This window comes from Dreissena polymorpha, chromosome 10 (assembly GCF_020536995.1).
Source record: "Dreissena polymorpha isolate Duluth1 chromosome 10, UMN_Dpol_1.0, whole genome shotgun sequence".
In the NCBI taxonomy this organism is placed as follows: Eukaryota; Metazoa; Mollusca; class Bivalvia; order Myida; family Dreissenidae; genus Dreissena; species Dreissena polymorpha.
Window position 1 is genome coordinate 53146644 of NC_068364.1, and position 16800 is coordinate 53163443.

Here is a 16800-nt window from a genome sequence, read left to right on the forward strand (position 1 = left end):
CGAAACGATCGAATTATTTGGAGAGTTCTGATGTTGTCTTTTAATTTTGTGAAACTACGAAGATTGCTTCTATAAGGTATAAAATACGACTCACATACATACTTGGCAGGATTGCCGAGCGGGCTAATTGGTTTTTACTCCAGGACTCCGTTGGTCACTGGTTCGAGCCCTGCTGCGGGCTACATTTTTCCTTTTTTAAATTTTATTCTTGATTTTTTGCTGGAGCTTTTTAGATCCAATGTTAACATTTATCAATATAAAGCATTTAATGACAAACTCCAAAACATGCCAAAAATCCATGAAAAGGCCCCTTTAATAGGCATAACCATGCTTTTAATGACTCCCATAAATGTACCTGCCTACCTTTTGCGATTAAATAACCAGTCAGTTCGTGAAACAATGGAATTTATACAACGTGTATTGACGCTTATTTATGTTCATCTTGTAAAATATAAACATTTTATTGTCGAATATAAATAATATGTTTAGTGTATATGTGCCGTGCTCTGTGAAAAGTGGATTTAGATCGTCTGCAGACTGCACAGGCTAATCTGGGACGGCACTACGCACATGCATTAAACCCCCTTTTCACAGAGCGCGGCCCATATATTGAAGAAAAACATTGTGCTTGTGTACCGTCATTTTTGGTCCATATTGGACATAATTCATGCCGAATAAGGCCGTCGCGAAAACGCTATTTTGATGGAATGAAGCCGCTTATCATTTTTTGTGTGATAAATATGTTTGGTTATAAACGCGATGTAATTGTGTATGTATGTAACACTCTTGATATTTATGCCAGTCCGTGAGTATGTCCCTATAACGTACGAGGTCGGGTGTCATAGTTATTTCAACTAAATGTATCTGCAAGTATTGATAACGCCGTCATTGAACAAATGTATTATACTAAAGTTGACTTTACAAATACGTCAATATAAATAAACCAGTAATATTAAATTGTATTCTACGTGTTAGTTGCGGGAGAAGTCGCACATATTACGATTGATGCGAGACGTTATGGTATTGGTACACACTCTGTCAATCCGGAGGTGTTACAGGCCGGCCTCCGTTGACTGAATGTTTTATTGGTTATTAACGGTTCATCTGATTTTGATTCAAGTTTTAATTTGGAATCGACATTCGATTGACTTGGCGTTCATTTTCAGTTCATTGTCATTGGAGATGTTTTAAATGCGAGCTGCGAGGCGAGAACTAGTGACTGCTAAGGACCGTTGATATTTCAATAGCAGTCTTTTGTAACGGCGTGTCTGTTGCGGCAAAGGAGAAGGGACATATCGCAAATATTTTAACAGGAATACACCAATGTAAGTAAACGATCAGTAGGATTTGCAGCCTTCGTTTAATTATTATGGCAGTTGTTAAAGTATAATTGGTTATATATATATATATATCAAAAGTAATTTATGAATATTTAACTATAATCTTCTTACTATTAAAAACTTGGTGACTGACTGTAGCACACATAAGCAATGCAGGATGTCTAATTATATATATTACCGGTGTAAATTGTGTTAATTATTCGAATGGCAAATATGTGCGTTTTATCATTTATTTATATAAATCACAGCAAGCCAATACTGAGTACTTGAAGTTCCTATGCATACACGCACTGTTAATTTTGTTCCATATGCGGTTAATGTATAGTATTATCAAATGCATTTGTACATAAGTTTGTTTAAAGAAGGTATTTTTTTCAATAACAATTTAAATATATTTAAATATAAATATATGTGTATTTGTTTAAAGAAGGAAGTTTAAATAGTTGGGGTTATAAGTTTGTTTGTTGTTGTTATGTTTTCAAAATTTAATATACATCCACTTTGACTTGGGTATTCATTAAATTTCTTTTTGGTTTAGCAATATTTCCTTAAATAAATTCATCGGAATACTGACAGATTAAACGTAAGTCCCTAAATCTGATTTTGAACGGGATATGCAATAATTAAGTTACCAAATCCCTTAAGCAGCGCAATGAACGCGCGCTAGCAATAATAATTTATAAAAACAACAACAAGGTACCTTAACTTGCGAACTGTATGCGGAAAGCTAGCTTATCAGTAGAATGACGTCACGAAAGTGAGACTGAAGAAAAAGGGAAAAATATAACAAATAAAAACATCGATGTGCCAAGTAAAATTCACCGCTACTTTTACTTTTAAATAAAATAAGTCGTGTTCTGAGAAAACTGAGCTTAATGCATGTGCGTTAAGTGTCGTCCCAGATTAGCATGTGCAGTCCGCACAGGCTAATCAGAGACGACACCTTCCGCTTTTATGGTATTTTTAGTTTCAAGGAAGTCCCTCCTTTCCGACAATCAAGTTGAGCCGGAAAGTGTCGTTCCTGATTAGCCTGTGCAAACTGCACAGGCTAATCTGGGACGACACTTTACGCACATGCATTATGCCCGGTTTTCACAGAACAAGGCTCAAACAACCTGAAACGTGAACCATGTGAAAGATGCGTATTAAAAGTACATATATCTTGAATAGTGCATGCAATCATGAACCTGATACTAACATTCTCTTTTTATAGCACTTTTCTGTTGTATACGCGGTCATTGTTGTTAATTCACAACAAATATCTTTGGAAAAATAGTTAATAGTCCTTATATAATATTTCTGTTTCAAGGACAGTTGTCGTTTATGTTGGGGAGCTATGCCATTAGTGTCATTTTACCTACGAAGAGACATACTTTATTATTTCGTTACCATTTAAATAATGTATGTTCTATGTTGTATACGTAACACGTTTTCTTGCTTCTCGTTGTTATAGTTCTTTTTTATAATTATTGAGAACAATTATTCTTCAGCATATATCTATAACGTGAATAATGACAATTTAAACTGCAACTCGTGTTAAAAATGCTCAATGTAAATTAAGTATTGTTTTTCTCTTTTGTTTTGCTGCTCCGGTGTAGTTTTCAGATTTACAAGAAACTTAGTCAGGTGTCTGCTTATATATAGTGGCAAACCATCCATTTCACGATTAATTACAAGCCTTGCCTTGACCAAATATATTTCTATATTATCTGTTGACTACCATGTATATATATATATATATATATATATATATATATATATATATATATATATATTTGTTTATATAGTTACTGTGCACAAACCACCGTTTTCAGTTTGAAATTTTGATAACATGCATTTTTTTACATCACACGTTTTTCTGTATATATGTAGTGTAGCTCAATATTTTACTTTTTGAAAAAAAAAGATAAACATGTCATACTCAGCTATTATACACGTTTTAACCGATATCGGTACCATTTGGCTCGAAACTCTCTTGGAAGTGAAGGTCGATTCTTTCCAGCAAGTCACAATGAAGGGCCTTGTTTACCGGTCCCATGACGCACATTTATCTCCATACATTATCGGGTCTTGTTCTTCTGATTCCAGATCATTGCGATGCTTGCGTTTTAACCGTTTACGCACGTAGGAATAGAGCAACACCAAGTACGTCAATTATGGCGTTGATAGGATTGTTATATATGCGAAAATGCGTGTCCTAACACTTTGTTATTCCTGTGGATGCAGATGCATGTTTACCTTTTTTCCATTTGAGTCGTGGTCTAAGAAAATCGGGCATAAAAATGTGCTTAAAATGTAGTCCCAGATTAGCCTGTGCAGTCCGCATAGGCTAATCAGGGACGACACTTTCCGCTTTAATAATATTTTTCGTTTTAAGGAAGTTTCTTTTTTACCGGACTGCACAGGCTAATCTGGGACGACACTTTACGCCCAGCTTTCTTAGAACAAGGATCATTTTTATGAAATAAAAAATACCCAAACACGTTCATGACTCGGCTATGTGCAGTGCATTATGGGCATATAAAGGCGTAATTGCTATGATACACGTACTTTATGATAAGTTTGTGTTAAACTGAAATAACAAGATGCCTTGTTATACATGCGATTAATAAGTGATAAATCAATATAGTTTTGAAACAATGTTTGTTCTTACCAATCAGATTTACTTATTTATAAACAAGTAGATGAAAATAGGTCAATGTTTTCTGTTCAACAATGGGTTAATGAAAATCTATACCGCTGGAATCGTTAGAAGAGAAGTGTCATTCCAATCATAACAAACAGGTTAACGTTTGTGCACATACATTTACCGTAAACGAGAACGTCTCTTATAGAAATCTTAAGATAATACATTAAATTGAAAAGAATGACCCTACCTTAACTAAAAGCAAAAAAAAAATTGGAATAAAAATGTCTTGCGAAGTTGATAAAAACATGTAGCACAGCAGTAAACCATCATTTTGTCAAGTATTGATTTTTTTCCATCGTGTTCACATGCCTGAATGGATGAACGTTGTTAATGATAGTTGTAAATAAATAATAAAACGGATGGATGACATACAATCATATTCAATGAATGATTACGTTTGTAAAAATATTCATTAACCAACACTGTAACATATTTTCTACCTAACCACGTATCAAATTAAATCCTTTTTATACAGCAAAAGTCAATCCTTTGCAATTTACACGGCAAATATTATTCACGTCGGTTTGTGTTTGTAGCGGTTTAAATAAAACCAATAATTATAATAATATGAATTGATTATCTAAAAAACTTAAGTTGTAATTACTATGCCATATCTTAAATAGAAAAAAATCTGAAACGTTTAGTATTTGTTTAAACTTATAACGCATATCACTATTTTGTATCGTTCTTAATATTTCTTTGTGTTCGTTAGAAAATGTAATATGATTGTTACGCTTAACTGTGGAGTGATATATAAATCCTTATTTATGTGAAATATTTACATTTATTATCAAAAGATGGTAAATGCAATAAAAATTGGTTTTTACTTATAGTTCAATGATTGCTTGAGATAAGCGCTGTGTATCGTCTTTGTAGTTTGTTTGTTATATTTGTGCTGCAAGTGTTGGTTATCTTTAAGGTACACAACTTATAAAGTTGAATATATGGTAGTCATACACATAATAATTCATAAAATTGATTTCAGGATTTCGAATCCATTATATGCGCCTGAAACATTTATTTGTAGACAAGCTTTTCGTGTTATCTAAGTGAGTTTGCTTTTGTGTTTGTATTAAATAAACAATACCCACACACGTTTATGGCTCGGCTATTTGCAGTGCATTATGGGCTTATACAGGCGTAATTGCTATGATGCACGTACTTTAAGATAAGTTTGTGTTACAAAGTAACTACATCAAGCCTTGTGAAATAGTAGCATATTGTATTCAAACGAATAACTCTTATCCAGCATTTCACTTTTAAATGATAAAAGATAAGATAAACAGGTTCACGTTGTAGTTTAGTTTTGGGTAATATTTAGCAAAGGTATGTGTTCTTGGCTTTCTTTATCCGAATAAATTTCACCAAAGGTAATCTTTTGTATTGGCTAAATTTATTCATATTTGTACAATAGGCTACTGCTAAATTGTGGAGTGATTTATAAATCATTCTTTATGTAAAATATTTACATTTATTTTCAAAAGATTGTAAATGCAATAAAAAAATCGTTTGTACTTATAGTTCAATGATTGCTTGAGATAAGCGCTGTGTATCGTCTTTGTAGTTTCTTTGTTATATTTGTGCTGCAAGTGTTAGTAATTTGTAAGGTACACAACTTATAAAGTTGAATACAGGGTATTCATACACATAATAATTCATAAAATTGATTTCAGGATTTCGAATCCATTATATGCGCCTTAAACATATATTTGTAGATAAGCTTTTCGTGTTATTCCAAGTGAGTTTGCTTTTGTGTTTTATCCAATGTTTGTGGGCCTTATTTGACTGTTTTGAATTTTGTCACTTGCCATAAATACATGACCTTATGCAATGAAAAGTTTTATAAATTGCTGGTGTGAGTGAAGTATACAATTGTTTTAATCTGAAAATGCAGATTTTTCACAAACGAATCCACGCCTTTGAATGGCATCGAGTGTGGTTGTAATGACAGGTCACATCTAAATTAAGTCAGACCTTGTAATTTCAACCCCAAAGTTGTTTTATTTGATAGCATAAAATGCATTACCGAGGTAAATTCATTACCGAGGGATGTTTGCGTTTTCGAGCTGATCTTCGTGTGTAATAATAAGAATATGGCGTAGGAATATAATTTTTAACAAGAGACAACCATTGCAGTATATAGAGTAAACATTGGACATAAATGTGTCATATAAACATAAAGTAACCTGATGTTATTTCGTAAACAAAATTCAACATTTACGCACCAGAAGATTTAAGATTGTTTAAAAAAAAATACAACCATAATTACAGTTGTCCAACTTGCCTATTACATTACAGAGAATTGCATTTGATGCGGAGCGATGTAAAAGACGTGTTACGTGTTTCAATTGTTTTCTTTGATATTGTTTTTCATTTTGATTGATTACACATTTGTCCAGATATTTTTCTTCTAATAGTCTCTGCAACATTTTACTGAACAAAAGAATAACCAAATGTTGGCGCCTATCAGATATAAATTACTTTGTTATATATCCTGTACTTTACAAGGTTTTACGTCTGTTTCATCGACCTGTTCCCATTTCCGATTGCTTTAAATCGGTTTGATTATTAAATATTCTACTTGCTTTTCATAAATATTTAATCACGTTTTATGTCCATCCATTTGTCAATATTAACAATAACGCTTTACTCTTACATTAACGTTAACATATTGAGGATTTCGAAATCTTTTATTTTATTCAAATCAATACAAAACAAAACATTCATTTGCTATTGCTCGACGTTATTTGGCTTTAAAGCCTTAAAGTGTTTTATACGTGAATATCCGTTCAGGTAATTTGTGTTTACTTTTTTGACATTATGCTTTTAGTTTTGGTTGCATGGATGTCGTTAAATTTAAATATGTGACGCATATCGAACCTACAGTCCAACACATATAGATCTTTCATTAACATACACTTCTAAATAATGTTAGCACTTTGACAGTTTACATCATCCATTTTGGATTCACTGTACGGATTTATATGTTGTAAAATATTCAAGATTCCAATTTAAATGGTTTGTGGTCAAATGATTTACACGTACTACTTAGTCTATGTTTATAAGTTATAAGGCATTTTGAGTGCATTCTTATACAAACAAGCATAGTGTAAGGACAATGATTTGTTTGTGTGCATGTGTGTGTGTGTGTTTGACGTTCTCACATAGGCGACCCGCGTCCAATCCATGTTCGCGGAAGCATGTGTTTTTGTTTCGTAGTTTGATGGCAATCATATCGGAACGATGGAGTTTCCACAGGGTACTCCAGACTCCCCAGCCCTCACATCACAAGACGCCATCAAAATAAGCAATATTCCAGTAACTACTAAATAGCTGGATATTGCAGTTTCAATTCATAATTCTTCTGAATTTTCTCGCGTTCATTAAGTTTACTCGGAAGGATTGACTGAACACACTCCGGGTCAACACATATTTTAGCCTCAGGCGCGGAATAAACAAACACACTTCGAAAAAAACAAAATAGCTAATCAATATAAAGTATTCATGAATTGAACGAGAGTATGAACAACATGATCACATTGCAAAGATATAGTTTGTTTGTAACCGAAATATATAGAAACTATTTCGTTAACAATTATCGTTTTTAGCATTAGATTTTGACATGATGTATTGCGTTGTGAGTGAACAAATGATATTTGCAGATGCCAAAATTTAACCAATATTTACAATACGCCTATTAAGTTCTCAAATTGGGGAATGGAAGTTTATGTTTGTTCGTAAACCATTATTCAACTTCCATTACAGAAATAAGTAGTACATTTAGAACGATCTTGTTTGTCATATTGACTCAATATGTCTTGTTCTGTGAAAATTGGGCTTTATACATGTGCGTAAAGTGTCGTCCCAGATTAGCCTGTGCAGTTCGCACAGGCTAATCAGGGACGACACTTTCCGCTTTTATGGTATTTTTAGTTTCAAGTAAGTCGCTCCTTGCCGAAAATCAATTTCAGGCGGAAAGTGTCGTCCGTGATTAGCCTGTGCGAACTGCACAGGCTAATCTGGGATGACACTTAACGCACATGCATTATGCCCAGTTTTCTCAGAACGCGGCTCATATTCTCTCGTTTGAGACTGTTATATTTACAAGAGCTGTCCGTAGGACAGCATGATCGACTTTTATCAGTCTTGATAGAGTAAAAAATGCTTGATTTTGAAGCATAAGGAGTATCAAGAAAGACAGCATTTGGCTATTCGCATAAGTGACAATAAATTCTGTCTGAATTGATTATCTTTGATAGTATTCAAATTATTGAATTTAACTGAAGATTTAACCCACATTTCTGAGTAAAATAGGGACATAACTCTAATAATAGTGCTGATAGAGTTATGCAGATTGAACGTCATATGTGCCATGTTACCGTAAAAAATATTTCAAGTTTTAGCTCAATATCTTTGATAGTGTTAAAGTTTTAGAAATTATAACAACATATTCTAAGTTAAAAAGGGGCACTTTAAAAATATTGTTGACAGAGTTATCCAGCTAGATCTAAACAAATGTCTTGTCCACATAAGGAAGTCGTCCAAGTCCGAAATTGATTATCTTTGATAGTATTTAAATTATTGAACTTAATGAAAGTTTTAAACCGAAACTGTAAGTTAAAAAGTGACATTACTCTAACAATAACGCTGACAGAGTTATGCACCTTGACCTACACAATTGTATTGTTACCATAAACAAGTAATCCAAGTTTGAGTTAAATTTATTTGATAGTGTTATAGTTTTAGAAATTTAACACCATATTCTAAGATAAAAAGGGACATAACTTTAAAAATAGTGTTGACAGAGTTATCAAGCTAGACCAAAACAAGTGTCTCCATAAGGAAGTAGTCCGCGTCTGAATTGATTATCTTTGATATTATTCAAATTATTGAACTTATAAAAAATAACCCGAAATGCTTAGTAAAAAGGGGCATAACTCTAAAAATAATGCTGACAGAGTTATGCACCTTGACCTACACAATTGTCTTGTTGCCATAAGGAAGTTTTCGAAGATAATAACCTTTGAAAGTGTTCAAGTTATATGACTTTATAAAAGACTTTAACCAACGCCGGGGCGAGTAGTATAGCTCACATTTTTCTTCGAAAAGTCAAGCTAAAAATCGTCTTCCCACAGCGGTAGCAATTTAGGAACCGATGTATGTAAAAATGCTCACATGTTTGTGTAAGACAAGACTATACTTAAGAGTATAATGGCATTGATAATCACCTCTCAGATGAAGCTTGCATGTTCCGTGTAAATAACAACGAAATATTAACGCCAAATTGTAGCATATAAATATCGAAAACCCCTATCAGATGACAAATAATAACCGTGCTATTGTTGGTATCATCGATTTTTCCTACCGACATGGAACATAAAACAAAATGTATATCTTCTCCTTCGACAATACATACGTCGATAAGATAGCATGATACATACAATTATTTATTATTAAAAGTGTTACATGTATTTTTTCTATATGGCAGACAGTAATATGGACAGATAACATGACATTGCAATTACATAGAGCACCACAATTCACAAAAAAATAAAATGGTCTTTTTTAAGCCGCCTTTGTGACCTAGGTGGTTGGGTGTTCAACCCAATAAGCGAAAAACTGAATCTTTAGAGTTGTGCTATACAGGGGCTTACTCGAACGTTTTTCCATAATATAACTAGTATTTTGCACGTAAAGAAATCGAAAATGTCGGTATGTCTTTGTACAATATTTCCTTTTCAATCTTGGTTTCACTTTTAATATAGGTGTGTTTGTAAAAAAAGGTTAGTTCGGAAGCGACGACTGAGAGTAAACTTTTCACAAACAGTGGTAATATCTTTCATGATTGCTATTTCAGACAATTTCGTCTGACAATGAGAGGAATGATTAATTTGTAATTGTGGCTTTATTCTTCAATAAAGCCGCGCAACAATCGGGTATTTGTTTCAAGGGCGATTTCGTTACGAGTCATTAGCAGAGACCCAATATTGAACTTGTAAGCAGAGACCCAATATTGAACTTGTAAGCAGAGACCCAATATTGAACTTGTAAGCAGAGACACAATATGGAACTTGTTAAACTCAAATATTTAATGTCAACGATCTTTTGTCAATAATGATTTGGTCATTTCAATGTTTTTTTCCAATGAATGAACGCAGATCGCATCGTAAAAGTAAACGGATTGCAAACCAACGTAATATTAACCAAACGTTACTCCTGATTACTCCTGATGACAATATTTATCATTATCGCAAAGAGTGATATCCTATCGTTCATACATTGATTTCGTGTTTCTTTGTTTGCCATAAAAAGCTTCATTATATAAAACACAAAAGAAAGTCTACATAACAACCTACGTTAAATAGACAAATGCAACTAACTTCATTCGAAACACATCAAACCACCATAATTTCTCTTCATTAGAAAATGTGCCTGACACGTTTGTACGATGTGAACACAGATAGTAGATCTATGGTGTATAACATATTAACACATTGTTTTTTAGAATTTTCATTCCTAGTCTTCTAATGATGTTTTGAAATTACACATTCTTTGTTCTACATTTTAACGTCAATACACACGCTTAAATTATTTGTGAATCACAATACCGGGTATTTGCCTTCATTTATCGAATAACAAATGTTCACTTTTGCTTAATTATGTATAAATGATAACTGGAGATATTAATTGAAATTTCTAATGGTGGATAAAACGTATATTATAATATCTCTATTCGGATGAATAGATGATAAAATTGGGTGAAATTAGAAATATACTTCTTTGTTTTAATTTAAAATGTTTAATATTTTGCAAAATAGAGATTTAACATTAATAAACACGGTTTGTCTTATATTACAAATGTACTTTTATGAAACGCTTTTATTCGTCCATGTTAAACGGATGGGCATGTTCGCATGTTCAACATGCAACTAGATGTAACATTTTTTTTCAGAAGCTATTTTTATTCCCATTTCTAAACGGTATATCCAATTTAGGCAGATAGTGTCGTCCCTGATAAGCATGTGCGGACTGCACAGGCGAATCTGGGACGACACTTTACGCGCATGCATTATGCCAAGTTTTCTCAGAACACGACTCATATTTATTTTACAAAATTATGACTATAGAAAACAGCAATAGTACCACACGTATATCATAAAAATGGTGTGTTAACCTTTCATTAAATGAAATCATTAAAACAGAGAGACTGAACTTAATCTGTCTCTGAGGCATGCAATTGTAACCCACAATGCAAACGGCCTATTTCAACAAACGGATTTATGCGATTCATTGTTACAGCATGGGATGACCCGAGTAGCGACTTTCTGAATGTTAGATATGCATTGCTCATCTGTCCATCAAACACAATCGCTTCAAAATATGAACATTACAATTTAGTAATACGTTTTAACAAAAGTCGCAGATTAATAGGTATTTTAATCTTAAATATCTTCAGAGGTGGTGTATATCAAACTTCTACAGAGTCGGATCCGGAATTCCGTATGGAAGAGGGCGCACACATCGGGTTTTATTTGGTTGTTAAGTAATACGTTTTATGTTTTCCAGTATGATGGTTGTTGAAAGCTATCAATATATATATATATATATATATATTTCACTTAAGCATAATTGCTAAAATGCATTCCTGTATTTATTACAGAACAGCACTATGTAACTTACCTGGAGTATAATTCTTCGATGAATGTAACGTTTTTATAACGAACGTTAACCAATAGAGCCAACAATAAAACAATAACTTCTGATGACTTCATACCGTTGTTTTCATCACATTGGTGAATTCAATTATCGGGATATAGGACCGCCCACGAAAAAGTACTTTTAAACCCGCCTAGTAATATACTCCACGGTTAAACGGATTTACTTTAAAAATTACTGTCAATCAAACAGACACTTTACCGTAACCTTCACGAAATCGATGTGAGCATTGTTCGGTCTTTTTTATTATTGTCCTTGCGCGGGATAAGCTTTCATCCAGGCAGACACAACTGTATTAACTAGAGTAAGAGAATTAAAAAAAGTCATATGTGCCGCGTTCTGAGAAAACTAGGCTTAATGCATGTAGGTAAAGTGTCATCCCAGGGACGACATTTTCCGCTTTTATAGTATTTTTAGTTTCCAGGAAGTCCCTCCTTTCCGAAAAAGCAAGTTTAGGCAGAAAGTGTCGTTCCTGACTAGCATGTGCGGACTGCACAGGCTAATCTGGGATGACACTTGACGCGCATGCATTAAGCCCAGTTTTCTCAGAACAAGGCTCAAATGATTGCGAAATGCTCAAAGTTTACATTTTTATTTCCGACAGGCGATATCTGCAAATTATTTGACACATATTGATATATGACCCTTTAAATATCATATGAGTTTGGTTTTTAAGAGTACTGTATTGTGTTTACCGAATATATCACATATTAAAACACCTTCAAATACTGCAAATGTCACCCTAACATATGCACATAAATACATAGTGGAACGCAGCAGTCAGCTAATATAAAGCGTAATATCGCAGATATTTTTAAAAACATAACAACCAATAACAAACTAAACAATATTTAGCATATGGTATAATTTAATTTTAAATACGTTATATTCACATATCGCAAACGAAAATAAATCATAAATATAAACTTAATATGTAAGACAGCAATTGCATCAACAAGTTACCATGATTATCGTCACTTAATTGTCTTTCGTTTGAGGCAATTGACACATAATCATAACTTGAGATGACGGATGAACATATGGCAAAAACACCGTAACATTAAACTGGGCTATGAATACAGAGTAAAGCACTTGGTGTTTAAAACCGGCTAAACAGTTCAATAACCTTACACTTGGTTCAGATTTATTCATGACCAATTTTACTGTCACTAATACCTATCAACATCACAATTTAAAACGCAATTTTTACATATAACATACTGTATATGTCATTTAGCTAAAACTCTTGTTTTACATGTTTCCTAGTGTCAATAACGAAAACAAGAAAACTATTGTTTCAATGCAAACGATATTAAAATATCACATTAAAAAGGCCAACGCAATCAGTCTATTTCTAGACTTAGAATCAAAATGTGTTATTATAAGTATCTGTTGGTGGTGATTGCCTACTAAGACCATGCAGGTTCGTTTTCATTCATTAAGAGCCCATAGTACAATGATTAATCAAAACGTTAAGGCTACTCTCTCGTACAGAAAACAAACATCGATATTTAATAATAGCTCTTGAGAGGAACAATTAGTATTATCGAACATATTAAGGGTAGATTTGCACGTCTAGAACACTTGAGCACGATCTATTTGATTGTATAGGGATCTATTTAATTATCTCGTGATATCGATAGAATAATCAAACGCGCAAAAAATCAAACAACGGTGTTTGCCTATAAAAGAGGCCTTTTCACGTTTCGGTACATTTACAAAATAAGAAAAAAAGTTGTCTCAGAATCGCAAATTTTCGTTTAAGTTACGATATTTGTGAGGAAACAGTAATACTGAACATTTACCATGCTCTAAAATATCAATTATATGCATCTTTTGCCGAGTTAAAAACCTGAAAATTATAAAGCGTTGCAACGCGTAACGATTAAATAATGTGGAGAGTTCAGTTGTTATGTGAATAATATATATATATATATATAGATTATCGGTTATTTAACTGGAGCATTTTACATCCAATGTTTACATTTATCAATATGAAGCATTAAATTACTTACTTGAATACATGCTAAGATCTGTGAAAAAGGCGCCTTTAACATGATCACTAGTTTAATTCACAATTTAACAAATGTTTACAAATATGAGCATCAGTTCCATCAAAAATACATTGAACATGTACACTATTTGATAGGGTGTATACGTATTTCTACTTTATTATTAAACACCTTGGCATAGGTCATAATTCGCGGTGAAAAATTTGAGTTTACCTATACCGCAATTGGACAATAATAATACTTCTTTAATAGTATGTAGTAACATTGGATAGTGTGGGTGAGTTTTTAATTTTAAAATAAGACAACAAGGACACATATGTCAGGCCGTATACAATAAGCGCCATGCGATATCTTTCGATGCATAATGTTTCTATATATATATATATGCTATAACACGATATACACATATTACTGTTTAAAATTATATTTCAACATACAAATATGAACAACACGAGTCAAGAAAGCAATTAGGAATCATCTGCCACCAAAAGACTCCTAATTTATTTGGTGTGAATTTTCTTACATTTCGACACAACACAAACAAATAAAATGCATACATTCACGCAAGCACATAAATAAACATTAGAAAAACTGCATGGGATCACCATTACAAACGGTAAATGCTGAGCTATGTTGTTTCAAACGATATAAGTGTCTCTAACCAAACCGTTCTCCAAGATTAAATACGTAAAAATATCTTTTTTTAAAATAGGTGTGTTTGCTTTGTTACAGATGAACAAAACCGAAATGTACATAATAACAGCATTGCTGATATGCGCTCTGGTAGAAAACAGCGCAGAGGCAAAACGAAGCTTCCATCACATGCTTGGTAAGCGAACCCACGGGATCAACGCACGGGGTTACACCCACGTCTTTGGTAAGCGAGGACGTGGTGCCGAACTAAGCAAGTATGACCCATACAGAGATACAAACGATCTCAATATGGACGAACTAGATACATTAGAAAGTAAGGATGATGAAAAAGGATTTGATGATCAACTACAAGACTCACTGCCTCTTGCTATAAACTGGCCCGAACAAAAGGATAATCGCAACGTCCCTTCTGACAGCGATTCTGCCCTGCCCCTTGCTATAAACTGGTCCGAACAAAAAGATACTCGCTATGTCCCTTCCGATAGCGATTCTGCCGAGTCTGAGGGCCTCGATGTATATGACAAGACACCATGGTCACCAAAGAGCGATCACCGATATGCGTACCCCAGGGAAGGTTCTGATTTGGTTGACACCAACACGAAAATGTACGTCAATAAGTATATAAATATGTTATTTAAATTAAATTAATTCTGCGCATTTGAAGAAAAACACCATTGTGTTATTAAAACATAGTCGGAGTACGAATATGTTTCATGATAATATGTAAAATAGCATTTATATATATATATATATATACAGTATTTTTGTGTGATAAGCTCACCAAGTAAATATTTAACTGCATGTAGTTAATTGGCTCTACATATGACATATGTTTCTGCGCTTTTATTGCGTATGTTAACTATGTTTAACTGAGCCTGATGATACGAGATCACTTCTGTCGGTACACCTTGGAATGTTCACACATTGCACTTTATTTTTTACTCCAAGCCTTGAAGAACTTCTACGGTCATCGTCAGCCGATGAACGATCCAAGCTGTTTGACCGCATCAACGAACTCAGTCGTTCTTCCGCTCACAAATGGAAGTGACGTTACCTTGGAAACGCGTTCCACCAATGAGCAGCAGTGTGTAACGCAAATGAAAGCATGTCAAAGCTTAACAATATGTCTAGTACAAGAACGTTACCCTAGTAGCTATGGTTTCTGTATTTGCCATCATTTAACGTTCTTAGTAAATATATAAAGTAAAGAAACACGAGAAATGCGTGTGTTTTTCATGGTAGATCTATATTTTAGAAAATACAAAATGTTTTTAAAGCTGGATGTTAAATAATTAAGATAAACATTTTGTTGTATCGCCCTTATGTGGACGTTGCAGTAGCTATGAATTACATTATGCCTTTAGGACAATCCGTTTGTTACTTGTACCGACGTATCATCCTCTTCAAATCTTACTATATTGTTTATTTATATGAGTCGTGTTCTGAGTAAACTGGTCTTAATGCATGTGCGGCTAATCTGGGACGACACTTTCCGCCTAAAGTTGATTTTCGGTAAGGAAGACTTCCTTGAAACTCAAAAACACCATTAAAGCAGAAAGTATCGTCCCTGATTAGCCTGTGCGGACTGCACAGGCTAATCTGGGATGACACTTTACGCCCATGCATTAAACCCAGTTTTCACAGAACGCGACTCATATAGACACGACACAAACGACATTCCAAATGAATCATTCAAGGAGAGCGCACCAATATGCTTATAAGTCAGAAACGTGAACAGTTTACAGACCATAATACACATATAACACATTTGTTATACATAAAATAAATAAAGATTATCACACCTTTTAACTTACATGATTCGAATTATATAAAAACAGATGGTTTATCGTTGCCCTAATCACGAAAAGTATACAATGTTTTTATTTACCAACCCGACCGATTCTAATGTTTTGTGCGCACCGTCATTGTTTGTTTTGTTTTCTTGGTTGATTGTTCGAGCATTTTTTTTCTTTAATATTTATGTTGAAATCATAGCATTTACATCTGATCATATTCTATAACATGAATTTTAATTAACGTAAAAAACGAGAGAATCTTTTATAAATATTTTTGCTATGTTTTCATGTTGTGTATATTTAATAATTAAATATAATTATTAATATAATTGAATATTAAAATTGGACATCGGAAAAAAGTCAACGATAAAATAGTTTGGCCGACATACTTCCAATATCTTTTAAGGATATTAGTTTAAATGAGTGTCTTTTTATCATGATGTAGTATTGGGTGTTGCAAAACACTTATCTAGCCTAGCTTTGTTAACCCATTTATGCCTAGCGTTTAGAAAAAAGCCTTGGCAAACAGCGTAGACCCAGATGAGAAGCCGCATGATGCAGCGTCTCATTTTGGTCTGCGCTGTTTCTTAAAG

The 16800-nt window shown here is 33.5% G+C and overlaps 1 protein-coding gene across 1 annotated transcript; it reads left to right on the forward strand.

Annotated features, from left to right (window-relative positions):
* The first annotated feature begins 1061 nt into the window (after nt 1-1061).
* On the forward strand, nt 1062-16213 carry LOC127848147 (uncharacterized). The gene is made up of 3 exons (XM_052380449.1): nt 1062-1325; nt 14490-15016; nt 15360-16213. The coding sequence occupies exons 2-3, from the start codon at nt 14490-14492 to the stop codon at nt 15457-15459; spliced, it is 627 nt and encodes a 208-aa protein (XP_052236409.1). The 5' UTR covers nt 1062-1325; the 3' UTR covers nt 15460-16213.
* The last annotated feature ends 587 nt before the right edge of the window (nt 16214-16800 follow it).